We start from the raw sequence: 12,868 nt of genomic DNA, 5'->3' as shown, positions 1-12,868 counted from the left end.
GAAAGAGGACACTAAGTAATCTGGAGCATGAAGAAGCTTCAGCCACTTGGATTATCAGCAGTGAAGCATAGGGTGGAATACTGTGGAGGGAAAGGCATTAGGAGATAAAAAATGACTGAGGTACTTAATTACTATGGCCACAAATGGTGATTTCAAATAGTGAGGACATATATAGTTGAGTGGGTTGCCTGTTTTTGATAATGTTAGCCAAATTTCATTTTAAAAAAAGGTGAAAAGACACTGTGAACTTCTAACTCAAAGTATGGGTGGAGATCCAGATAAACTCTGTGGGATTCTTAAGAAATCTTTATTTTATGTGATCACATGGCAGATGTGGCTGAGGATCAAGCCCAAGACCTGATTGTATGGGTTGCAGAGTTGTGACACCAGGTAAATGCACAACTCTACCATAACCCTTATGCTAGAATAACGGTGCTGTTGGAAAGGAGTAGGATTCTGAGACTTGTGATGAGGACATCTGGACAGAGATGAACAAAGCTGATAATCTTTAAAAATATTTTAATTTTTAAGTTAAAATATTTTTTTAATTTTAAAAATTTTTAAAAAGTAATCTCTATGCCCAACTTGGGGCTCAAACTCACAATCCCAACATCAAGAGTCATATGTTCTATCAATTGAGCCAGCCAGGCATCCCTAAACCTGGTAATTTTGGATCTTCAAATCGCCCTGAACCTTTCTTGCTGGCAGAAGAACATCCTCCTCCTGGTCTTTCCTTCCATCAAAAAGATGTTTTTAATAACTCCCTGGCACAGGGCGTGCATTTTCTCTTCAGGACTTACCATGATGATTCCTCATAGTCTCTATAGGATGTACGTTTGAGGCGTTATTAGACACTGTCTTATGTTAATACTAGTCTTGGGGACCCAAAATCCCACTGTGGTCCACCAGTCAGAGTGAGGCTTTATAGAGGTCAAGTGACAGAAGGATCTTGATCCAGATCCATCTCACAGTGGGTCTGTTATGCCTGTTCACTGGTTATTTCTCTAGGTTCAGAATGTATGGCGGGAATAAGTATACTTAGTCATTATCCAAATCTTCACGCTGGTTCCTTGACCAGGAAGTAAAGAAAATTATGGTAGAATGGGCCAAGTGGAAGTCCTTTGAACTGTGCTTGCCCTACCACATTCCCTGCTACAACAGGAAACTTGAAAGTAATGCTATATTCCTAGAGAAATTGCATAGATTAGAGCACCTTCGAAGACTTAAAAGATGTTACAGCCCTTGGCACTGGGCAATCTTATTTCAAGGGGAATAATGGAATCTGTGAGTGCTAATAATCTAGCACAGGCCTTTTTTCTATGTCAGTCAATTAGAGACCATTGAAATCTGTTTCTTTCTTTCCCTTTTTGTTTTTCTTTTTCTTTCTTTCTTTCTTTCTTTCTTTCTTTCTTTCTTTCTTTCTTTCTTTCTTTCTTTCTTTCTTCCTTTCCTTTTTTTCCTTTCTTTTTTTTTTTTTTGAGAGAGAGAGTGAGTGAACTGAGAGTCAGGGGGGATGGGGGAGGGGATGGACAGAGGGAAAAGAGAGAGAATCTCAAGCAGGCTCCATGCCAAATGCAGAACCCAATTTGGGGCTTGATCTCATGACCCTGAGATCATGACTTGAGCCAAAATCAAGAGTCAGATGCTTAACTTACTGAACCACCCAAGTGCCCCAGGAATCAGTTTCTTTTCCATTGGAATGACAGGAATACACTGTCACTGTCTTACCACAGGAATACATCAATGTTCCTGCTCTTTGTCATAAGATAATCTTGACATCCCACAGAATATCAACTGATGACATTATGCTTACTGCCTCTGGTGCACACGAAATAGTAACCACACTCCTAAAGCCAATATTATATACCTGTTAACTGATGAGAATTTAAATAAAAATTTGAAGGAAAAAAAAAAAGAAAGGGCAATTACCTTAAATGCCTTAGTAAGACCCACATATGCCAGGGAGAGAGAAAGAAATCCTACAAAAATCTAGGATCCTGCCACATAGGTGAAATTTTTAGGTCATTGTGGGTGGAAAGAAGAAAAATAGTGGTCTGTGGTGTGTTGCACCTTCACCATGAAGAAAGAGACACAATACTTAAATGGAAGTTTGGATTTTGGAGGCAACATATACCGTATTTAGGTGCACTTCTGCAAAATATTTACTGGATATGACGTAAAGCTATGGTTTTGAATGAGGCCCAGAGCAAGGAAGGGCTGGGCAGCAAGTCCAGTTTCCAGGAAAGTCGCCCTGCTCCTTGGGTCTTATGGCTCATAAATCCAATGAACTTCAGGTTTTCTGTGGCAGACAAGGGTGCTATAGGAACCCCAATAGGAGAACGACACCTTAGGGTGTTGGAGTAAGGCCACACCTCTTCTGCTAACATATGTCTATTTGAAAAGCAGCTCCTGATTAGCCACTGGGCCCTGGTCTAAAACTCAGACTCTAGTTCACACAGTGACAATGTGGCCTAACAGCATTACCTATAGAAGATCATGTAGTTCGGGGGCGCCTGGGTGGCACAGCGGTTAAGCGTCTGCCTTCAGCTCAGGGTGTGATCCCGGTGTTATGGGATCGAGCCCCACATCAGGCTCCTCCGCTAGGAGCCTGCTTCTTCCTCTCCCACTCCCCCTGCTTGTGTTCCCTCTCTCGTTGGCTGTCTCTATCTCTGTCGAATAAATAAATAAAATCTTTAAAAAAAAAGTGCTCTCATTAAAAAAAAAAAAGAAGAAGATCGTGTAGTTGGATGTGAACAGCATTCCATTGTTAAATGGTCATTGTCCTTATGAGATCAGGCCTTAGAAGTTTCAGAAAGCAGGAGTAAAAGCATGGGCAGGTGGCTCAGTTTCCTATTTGCATTGTTTTTCTTCTGATCACACTTAACGCCTTCATGGAGACGTTTTCTACAGTTAACAGAGGGAGAAAATGCATGGTCTTGATTTTTAGATGGGTCTCTAAGGTATGCCGACCCTGAAAGAGTGGTGAAGGGAAATCCTTTCAGTGGGCAGAATTTCAGGCAGTACATTGAATGTCAACATTGTCGGGAAGGAGAGACGGCCTGAGGTTTGGAGGTGTACTAATTCACCTGCCGGGGGTGCCTACCACAACCCTACCCTCACCTTTGTAAAAGCTTCCTTCACATTTTTTCCCATTAAACCTTTTTGGACATGCCATTTATTTCCCACGCACATCCTGAATGAGATAAGAGTATAGTGCAGGGCTGGCATAGAAGTTTCAATTAAATTTTAACACTGTCTGCCTGGAATGCCTGTTGGGAAAGATCCTGAGAACCAGCAGGAAAGAGTGAAATAATGAAACAATAATAAACAAGGGATTTGTAACACATTCATTCAATAAATATTTGTTGAAGGCCCCCTATGTTCCAGACACTGTTCTTGGCACTGGGATATAGCAGTAAACAAAACAGACATTTCTGCTCTTGCAGTGTCCTTAATCTAATGAAGGAGACAGGCAATAAGCAAAACAAGAAAAATATATAGTATTTCAAATGACAGTAAGTGCTATGAAGAAAAATAAAGAAGGCCAGAGGGATAGGGAGCATTGAGGAAGGGGGTCAGGGAAAACTTCACTGAGAACATTTGAGAAGAAAGCTTGTGTGAAGAAGGTGAGGGAGAGAGCCATGCAGAGATCTGGGGAAGATGTTCCAGGTAAAGAAAATAGCGAGTGCAAAGATTTTGAGATTAGAGTGTGTTTGAGGAATAGAAAGGAGGCCAATGTTTGGGAGGCAAGGGAGCGAAGAATAGAGTGGTAGGAGTTACAGTCAGATAATAATGGGCCAAATGGTATAAGGCTTTGTAGGCCATTGTAGGGTTTATGTTTTCCTGTGAGTGAGATGGGGAACCACTGGAGGGTTGACAGAGGTGTGACATGATCTGACTTGTTTTAGAGGCTCCTCTGGCTGTCGGATGGAGAATAGGCCAAAGTAACGCAAGAAGGGAAGCACAGAGACCAGGTCAGAGGCTCCTGCGATAATTGAGGGGGGACATGATGTTACCAAGAGTTGGTAAGAAGTGGTTAGATTCTGGAAATATTTTGAAGGTAAAGTCATGGGCTTTGCTGAGGGGTTTGGCATAGGCTGTGAGAGAAAGAAGAGGCAAGAATATTGCAGTATTTTCGGCTTGAGCAATGTGATGGATGGAGTTGTATTTATCAAGATGTGGATGACTGCAGAGCAGTGGGTTTGTGGGAAGATCAGGGGACTCTCTTGACTTGTTAAGATGAAGCTGCTTTTGGACATATAAGTGGACATGTTAAGTAGGCAGCTGGTAATATGTATCTGAAGATCGGGGAGAGATTTTAGCTGAAGATGCAAATTTGGGAGCATATGGATGGTATTTGAGGCCGTAAGACATTGGGATCTCCAAGGGAGTATGGGTAGAAGAGGTTCATGTTCCAAGCCCGGAAGCTCCCGACATGGACAGATCAGCGATAGGAAGAAGAATCAGGGAAGGAGGGGGGCTGTCAGGGTGTTATGATGGTACCCATTATCATGACAAAAAGGGAAAGGACACAGGGCCCATGGGTGGAAGGTTTAAAGCACCCACTCCTTAGCCTTTGGTTAAGATGATCCAGTGGGGGTGGAAATGGGAGATTGGGTGCCAAGGAGGTGGGTTTGAGACAGTTCACTCTCTTCCCAGCCAAGTCGTCTTTGTGGGGTTCCTGGTTCAGTGTGAGCCCTGGACCAGTCACCTTACAGCTCAGGGCAGCCCATTCCAGCCTAGACCCACTCTCCTCCAAGGAGCCCACACAGTCTCCATGCTTCCTCGTCTAACCAAAATCCATGCTCCAGGAGCGGAGATCTTGGATGGTGGGCACCTTAGCTATTGGGGCAGGGGAGGTAGCCGCTGGGCCTGGGAAGTCAACCAAGTCCCTGTTAGGGGTGAGAGTACAGGGCAGTGAATGACGATGGGGAGAGGACCTCTATTAGGTGCTTAGTGTTCGTTGAATGGATGAATGTGTGTATTCCAAGCTGTGTTCCTGGAGCGGGGGTGGGGGGTGGGGGGTGGTGGTGGGGTGTGTGTGTGTGGTGAGTGTGTGTGTGTGTGTGTGTGTGTGGTGTGTGTGGTGTGTGTGTGTGTGTGTGTGTGTGTGGTGTGTGTGTGTGTGTGTGTGTGTGTGTGTGTGTGTGTGTGTGGTGTGTGGCTGTGTGTCACCCCTCCCAGGCCTGCAGAGGGCGCCCCAGCCTGGAAAGGGAGCCTCTGGAGTAGGGCGGGGCTCTGGTGGAGGGGTGAAGGGAAGTTGTGGCTGGCTGGGGGTTCTCTAGCAGGGGCGGTTGAAGACCCTGACTCGGCGGGCCCCTCAGACACGCTGAGGAGGGCGTTGGGCCCAAAGTCCCTGGGCCTGGGACGGCCTCTGGTGCTCTGCCCGCTCCAGGCACCCGCAGGCTCCCAGGCCGAGCGTCCTAGCCCGCCCCGGGGTCCGGGGAGCGTGCCGGACGCATGGAGGGGAGACTCGGGCCGTAGGTGGGACCGCACCCCCGAGGACGTGGGGCCAGCGTGGGTCTCGGATGTTTCCCGGGAAGCCGTTACCCCGGACTTAGCACAACAGCACTCCCCCCAGATCCCCGCCACTCAGGCCCTGAACCCGCCAGGTACGCGGCGGGCTGGCGGAGACGCGTGGGCGGGCGAAGGTCCGTATTTGGCTACGAATATTTCTCCCTTCCACTCCCACTCCAACCTACCCCGAGTCCGAGGCACCCGACGTAGAAGATTTGACATAATGTTCGCCTTAAAGGCTAAAGGAAGTTCACCTCACCTCCGGCACTTCCTTCACAGAATAACCTGCACCCGATCGATTCCTTACACCGATAATTACGCGGCCAACTCTAAGAAAACGTTTCTTTATTCAGCGGGGGTTTATTGAGAGCCTAACTGTGCCGGGCGCGAGCCTCCGCGCCAGAGGATGAAGGGCTTTAACGTAACATGGACACGAGCAGAAAAGGAGTTTGCGCTACTTGTCAGTGGACACAGGAAAACGCTAGGCCTCTGGCCTATCATGAGACACATTTGAGGACAAATAATAAAAACAATTTTAAAAATTGATCCCAGAAACATGAAGGAAACGAGAATGGAAAATTAAACCCACAAGTCTGCTGTTTGCCTTTAGCGGACGGAGGACGGCGGCGACGATGCTGCCTCCTGGTGGCGGAACGGGGCAATGACGCTATCACAGCCAGGTGGAGTTTCACGTGGTGGTCCTGATGGTGGCCACTGGGATTCTGAACCGAAATTGGCTCTGGCTGCTCAGGTGACCAAAAGTGGAGTTTGGTTATTTTAATATTAGATTGATAATATTAGATTAGATTATTATTACCACAATCCGTAGCTCTAAGGCAAAAGTCTTCAAGAACACGGTATCGGAGTTAGCCTGGGATGTTTTGGTTTGCCACCAACAGAGAAAGGGATGTCTTGAAGAAAACAAAGCCTTCAGCTTCTTGGCATAGCTAACACATTCTCTGTAGGGGAACTGTAGACACCAATAGAAGAATTACGAATATAGGTGTTAGAAAACGAGGCTTGGCAACTTCAGCATTTATAAAAATGGCAAATCATTGGTCAAGACTGATGCCAAAGGACAGAAGTATTGATGATTTTAACAAAACAGTGTAGTATCATTTTGTCCCAAAAATACAAGGAAAAATAGCACCCACAAGGGTGCTTTTTTCCCACAAGGTGTTTTTTCCCACAAGGAAAAAAACAGTGGGAAAGAAAAACAACTTCACAAGAGAGACCAGTGAAGCTGAAGACATTTTCACAGGTAAATGATTAAAGCTAGGAAACAAATTGATTTTGAGCTTCATAAACAGCAGGTATAAGCCCAGTCCCTCTGACCTTCCTGTGCTGTAATGCAAGGCAGGAGATGCCAAGTGTGTCAGTGGTGCTGTGCTGTTAGGTCCATATTGTTCCATTTTAAATTTTAATTATTTTTATTTTTTAAAGATTTTATTTATTTATGAGAGAGAGAGAGAGAGAGAGAATGCACAAGCAGCAGGGAGAGGCAAAGGGAGAGGGAGAAGCAGACTCGCTGATGAGCAGGGAGCCCAATGCAGGACTCGATCCCAGGACCCTGGGATCATAACCTGAGCTGAAGGCAGACGCTTAACCAACTGAACAACCCAGACACCTCATTTTTAATTTTTTAAAAAAGATTTTATTTATTTATTTGACAGACAGAGAGGCAGCGAGAGAGGGAACACAAGCAGGGGGAGAGGGAGAGGGAGAAGCAGGCATCCCGCTGAGCAGGGAGCCTGGATGCGGGGCTCGGTTCCCGGATCCCCGAGCGCCAGGATCATGACCTGAGCCAAAGGCAGACGCTTAACGACTGAGCCACCCAGGCGCCCCACCTCATTTTTAATTTTTAAAGGAAATATATCAAAAGAAAGAACCTGTCATTGGTGATCATGTCCCTCTAAAGGCTGGATTGATGAGTAGAGAATGAGGTAGTGACTAGCCGAAGTGTGGCCCAGGTACTGTGGGAGGCACGTGTGTGGGGGGAGTGTTAAGAAATCTGGCTGCTTAGTTTGGAATTAGTTTCAGGTTCATATGACTGAGGTTGTTAAGATGTTTTTATTAGCAGTAATTCTGGGAGATCTTACAAGCCCTGTCCATTCCTTACATTTTTATCAAAGGGCTGCTTAAAGGATTCACAAAGAGGGAAGACCAGGGGAAGCAGGAGGCTTCAGATTCTGAGGCAGCAGACAAGAAGGAGCTGGCCCACCATTTCGTAAGTATGTGTGTGTTATTTCATGGAAGAGATAATGACAAAATCATTTAAAAACATGGTATTAGGGGCACCTGAGTGGCTCAGTCGTTAAGTGTCTGCCTTTGGCTCAGGTCATGATCCCGGGGTCCTGAGATCGAGCCGGGCATCGGGCTCCCTGCTCAACGAGCCTGCTTCTCCCTCTCCCTCTGCCTGCTGCTTCCCTTGCTGTGCTCTCTCTCTCTGTCAAATAAATAAATAAAATCTTTAATAAGAACAACAACAAAACACATGGTATTAGTAATTTTCTGGATGGCCCTGAGGATGACTTATTCTTAGTAGATAGTATTGACCCAGTTTTAAAGCAATGAAATGTTTTAGTTCTTCAATGTAAGGAAAACTCTGGATTCCAGGGATTACAGTGAGTTTTCGTGATGGGGGGGTGACGATTTTGTAAAATTTGAGGATGATTGATCTTTAGAATTTGTTTTCTTCTTTTCTTTTACATTTCTAGTACAAGTCATTAATTGTCTTCTTGTTGAACACTGGTATGCTAGTATTCAGTAAAATATTTATTTTTATATATGCATGAGTGAGGCATTGGAAGTTCTTCAAATATTATTATATGCTTTGTACCTGTTTTTATGGAAATATCTCCTGTCTAAGCAGCGGTCTTTGGAAAGTTACCTTTATCTCCTCTCCCATTTGGGCCTTTACACACATACACACACCAAAAACATTTACTGTGGTTTTAGTTGGGGCTTAGGAAGAAGTAAAAATAAATATATGTGTTTAATTTGCCGTCTTTACCCTGAACTCCTACTAGTCTTTGAATTTAATTGTGTTGATCTTTTCCTTTATGGTTTGTGTTTTATGGTTTTACATCTTAAGAAGTTCTTTTCCATCTCAAGGTTATAAACATACTCATCTATGGTTTTTTCTATTCCATGTATTTTAAACATTAGGTCTTTCATTTACCTCAAATGATGAAACATTTGAAAAATATTGAAGCTGTGATAATGGCAAGATAGAAGTATTTTTTAAAGATTTAATTTTTTTTATTAGAGAGAGAGAGCACGCGCAGGAGAGAGCAAGTGGGAGGGAGGGAGAGGGACAAGCAGACTCCACACTGAGCGTGGAGTCCAATGTGATGCTTGATCTCAGGACTCTGAGGTCTGGATCTGAGCCAAACCAAGATTCGGAAGCTGTACCAACTGAGCCACCCAGGCGCCCCGCAAGATAGAGGTATTTTAAAAATGGAAGAGAAGTTAGAAAAAACAAGCCCTAAAGGCTGAGTGACAGAGGAAAAGTAAGCAAAGTGCACTACTTTGCTATGCAGGGAGCAATTACATGGTTATTACAATGTAAATGCCGATCATGATCTAAATATAGTGGTATGACTGTATGTAGAGGACAGGGTGACAGAAGAGGAGGGTTGGTAAGAGAGTTAAATCTCCACTTTAAAAAAAAATCTATTTTTAAAAAGATTTTATTTGAGAGAGAGAGAGAACATGGGCGGGGGGTGGAGGTGGGGAGGAGAAGAGGGAGAGGGACAAGCAGGCTCTCAGCTGAGCAGGGAGCCAGACAGGGGGCTTGGTCCCAGGACCCTGAGATCATGACCTGAGCCAAAGGCAGATGCTGAACTGACTGAGCCCCCCAGGAGCCCCAAATCTCCACTTTTTGTAAGAGGAAGCCCATTGGCAATGTTTAAACTAGATAAAAAAGAAACAGAAGTATGAACAAAATATTTAGACGTATAGCTCCAACTCCTAAAGAAGTAACTTAAGAGTTAAAATTTGCAGGAAATGGTTTCAGAATAAGCGATTTGGTACTTTTTGATATTTTAGAAACCATGAGTATGTATTATTTGATTTTTTAGAAATTATGCATCTTACAGAAAAAAGAAAGAACAGGATAACATTGCCAAAGATGAAGGCAGACAAGGAGAGTGGTCACTCGTCTTCTGACGGAATAAAGAGTATATTGCTTGCCTGCTCAGGGCAGGGTTTGAGGCACAAACAAGGCATGCAGTGTGGCAGGATAATTTGGCAAAATTTTTTGTTTGTTCTGCCTGTGTGTTTCCCTTCTCTCTGGAGCGAGCAAGAATTTTGGCAGAGGAGAGGCATCCTGATGTCAAAGGCCCTCCTGCCTTTGTAAAAGTCTAAAGCAAACCTGGGAAGAGGTTATGCCCCAAGGGGCTGGGCAGAGGAAGGATTTTGAAGAGAGGTCTTTATGGCTGGGAGGGGATTGGTGTGTAGGTCCAGCAGTGGGCTGTGATGAAACAAGTGGCAGCGACTGAGCCCATGGCTCTGGGGGTGTCTGGGGAAGCCAGGGTCAAGCCCAGAGGCTCTCATAGCTGAATTTCCGTGTCTCAAATATGACACAGAGCTAAGAGTTTGAGAGTCCAGCCCCTGAAGAGCCATACCAACTAGTACTCTAGGGGCCTTAGCATTCACTGGTAAGACTGATGTCCAGGGATGGGATGGTGCGGGGGGCAGGTAGGAAGCCTCCTCTGTGCCTTGGTGTTTCTCTGACCTTTGGCATAGCCCCTGGTAGGTGGGATCTCGAGACTGCCGGACGCCGATTCCTCATGAGCACTCCAGCGCAGGGGCTCAGAGTAGGATGAAGGTCATTGGGCGAACATTTTAAAATGCAGTGATTCTTGCACATCTGAGTTTGCAGACTAAGCTCACACCTGCTGCACAAGGATAGCTAGGGAGAGCCCCTGTTTTACTGGTTCCAGGAGGAGCAGACAGCAAGTGCTTTAATGAGTTCATAAGTAGTAAACGGTGTGGTGTGCTCGGGCTCCCACGGAAGGGAAAGGTGGTGGGGCGGTCAGCTCTAGCTTCTTACTCCTCACCCAGGGTCTATTTCCTTCTTTCTCACATGGCCTGGCCCCCCGATGGTCGTCCTTTTCCCTAGATAGGGGTGAAAGAGGGAATAAGAGGATCTCTGCTCTGGGGAGGAAGAGGTAGAGGAGAGCCAGGCAGGAGTATTTCTTGGAGAGGACACTGATTTACATCTGAATTCTGGGGTTCTAAATACCTGCCAGAGGTTAAAGGGGCTTGGTCTCCAGAGGTTAAAGGGGCTAAAGTACCCTAGGGGAGAAAAGAAGGGAAGGGGAGGAGGCTGTCCCAACTGGAAAGGAGCTGAGAGAGTCAAGAAGCCCAGATAGGGGGGCGCCTGGGTGGCACAGCGGTTGGGCGTCTGCCTTCGGCTCAGGGCGTGATCCCTGCGTTGTGGGATTGAGCCCCACATCGGGCTCCTCCGCTGTGAGCCTGCTTCTTCTCTCCTACTCCCCTTGCTTGTGTTCCCTCTCTCGCTGGCTGTCTCTCTCTTTCAAATAAATAAATAAAATCTTAAAAAAAAAAAAAAAGAAGAAGCCCAGATAGGAATAGAGAAGCACACAGCCCTATTAAACAAAGAGGGACTCAACTTCACTGATTAGGGCTGAAGAGAATCCTCTTGGATGCTTGGGAAGGGATGGGGGTTCTGAAGGGATCCCAGAGCTGGAACTATGCTATAGGGTAGGTTTTAGTAGAACCTGAGTTTGCCTGTGTTACAGGTCTCCCTCCTGGGACCCTTCCAAAGAAGGACTTGGGAGTTCACATTCAGAAGGCCGCAGGGAAAGTAGAGGCAGTCCCAGGTAGAGCTAGGAAAAGATCTGGAGGTCACTCCTGGAGTGAGAGAATGCTGGACAGAATCAGGAAAGGGCTCTTTTCAGGGTCTCAGAGGCCTGCAGAGCCTTTGGGTATGTGTGCTGTGGGCCCACCATCTCTCATTGACAGGGATTTCTCAGAGACAAGGGGCAGCCCCAGTCTCTTCTACTGCCAGGGGACCTGGGGGGCAAAGAAACTCTTGGAGTAGGTGAGAAAATAGAATTTGCCAGGTGTAGCTCTTGGTTGGGACCCCAGAGTGTGTGAACCCACCCTGTAGTGACACTGGCTTCCCCATGGACACAAACACACTGGACAGATATTTGTGTGGGAAGCCAGAACAGGTTTTATTGTTAGGTATAAATCATATTTACGAGGAAGCAGTGGGGTGCAGTGGGAGCAGGGTCAGGTCCAGAGGGTCCTGGGTGACCTTTCCTCAGAGGGACAGTCCTGCTGCCTCCTCTCACTCTTTCTGGGAGACTCTCCCTCCTCTGCCTTTCTGGGCCTGGCCTGGTATGGGCAACTCAGCCATGCAGGGTAGGGCTGGGAATACAGAAGGGATGGTTGAAGCGGGAGAAGGGGTGAGGCAAGGCCAACATGAGGTGGTTGCTCTGGGGCCCCTGAGTCCACCCTTTCTCCTAGCCCACTTCTTGCTCCTTGGATCGGGGCTCCAAGCCCTGGTCTGGCTGGTGGGGACCTCCTGGGCTTCAGGCTGGTCACTGTGCTACAGACCCTTTTGGGGCCTGTGGCTGTTCAGTCCTGGGAGGGCAGAAGAGGGGAGGGACTTGAGGGGCTGATGGAGGCTCCCCTTCACTTCCCTTCCCCCACCTCCCCTGTCCCTTTAGCTTCCTCACCTCTTACAGCCTTTGGAGCCCTTTCCCTTCTTGCCAGACTTGGGAGCCCCTCTGTCCTTCTTACAGCCCTGGACTGGTTTCTGTGGAGCTGGTGGCTGGTCCAGACGCTGCATCAGCTGCTGCACCCAGGTCTCTTTAGGGTCTGCACACAGCTCTGGTTGAGAGCGCTTCCGAGGTGAGAACCTGGGGGTTGGGCATTAGCAAGCCTGTCCTAGTCTTGCCCACCACGCCCTCCCCACTCAGCTGCACCCACCTTGCACTCACAGGATAGCCGGGATGGGGCAGCCCAAGCTTGGCTCCTGCTTCCGGTAGCTTCGGACAACCCGGGCAGGAATCTTCCTTAGGCTGTACTTGAGGCAGCAGTCCTGTGCCCCTCCATCACTGCCTGCAGGGTGGGGTTTACAGGGAGCCAGGGCTTCTTGTAGGCTTCCACCCAGGCCTCCCCTTGTCCCCATCCTAGGCAACTCCCTCCTTGGTACCTTGGGTCCAGGGGATGCAGAAGGCCAGGACCAGGACAAGGAGGCTCAGAGGCAGTGACTGAGCCATGGCGGTGGTAGAGGGTGAGTGTGAGGCCAGAGCGGTGGGAGAGGTGGACAGCTGCAAGCTGGGGGTCCGTGTGTCAGCTGGGATTGGTCTGT

General features: G+C 47.1%; 1 protein-coding gene across 1 annotated transcript; it reads right to left on the bottom strand.

The window, feature by feature from the left end:
- Positions 1-11,698: 11,698 nt before the first annotated feature.
- Positions 11,699-12,868, bottom strand: CCL21 (C-C motif chemokine ligand 21). Its single transcript, XM_045780439.2, has 4 exons — positions 12,710-12,868; positions 12,495-12,615; positions 12,231-12,413; positions 11,699-12,135 (listed from the first exon to the last, which is right to left on the bottom strand). Exons 1-4 carry the CDS (start codon positions 12,774-12,776, stop codon positions 12,093-12,095), a joined length of 414 nt encoding a protein of 137 aa, XP_045636395.1. The 5' UTR covers positions 12,777-12,868; the 3' UTR covers positions 11,699-12,092.

This window comes from Ursus americanus, chromosome 18 (genome assembly GCF_024610735.1).
Source record: "Ursus americanus isolate L20-20 chromosome 18, mUrsAme1.1.p, whole genome shotgun sequence".
Lineage (NCBI taxonomy): Eukaryota > Metazoa > Chordata > Mammalia > Carnivora > Ursidae > Ursus > Ursus americanus.
The sequence above is the reverse complement of the archived record's forward strand: the minus strand, read 5'-3'. Positions and strand labels throughout refer to the sequence as shown.

What these genes read in the sequence shown, in the direction of transcription:
- CCL21 (XM_045780439.2), bottom strand. Translation starts at nt 12,776, where the DNA reads ATGGCTCAGTCACTGCCTCTGAGCCTCCTTGTCCTGGTCCTGGCCTTC. An exon ending in CTGCATCCCCTGGACCCAAG is followed by an intron (nt 12,616 to 12,709) that starts GTACCAAGGAGG and finishes CCCACCCTGCAG; the next exon opens with GCAGTGATGGAGGGGCACAG. An exon ending in TGCCCCATCCCGGCTATCCT is followed by an intron (nt 12,414 to 12,494) that starts GTGAGTGCAAGG and finishes CCCAACCCCCAG; the next exon opens with GTTCTCACCTCGGAAGCGCT.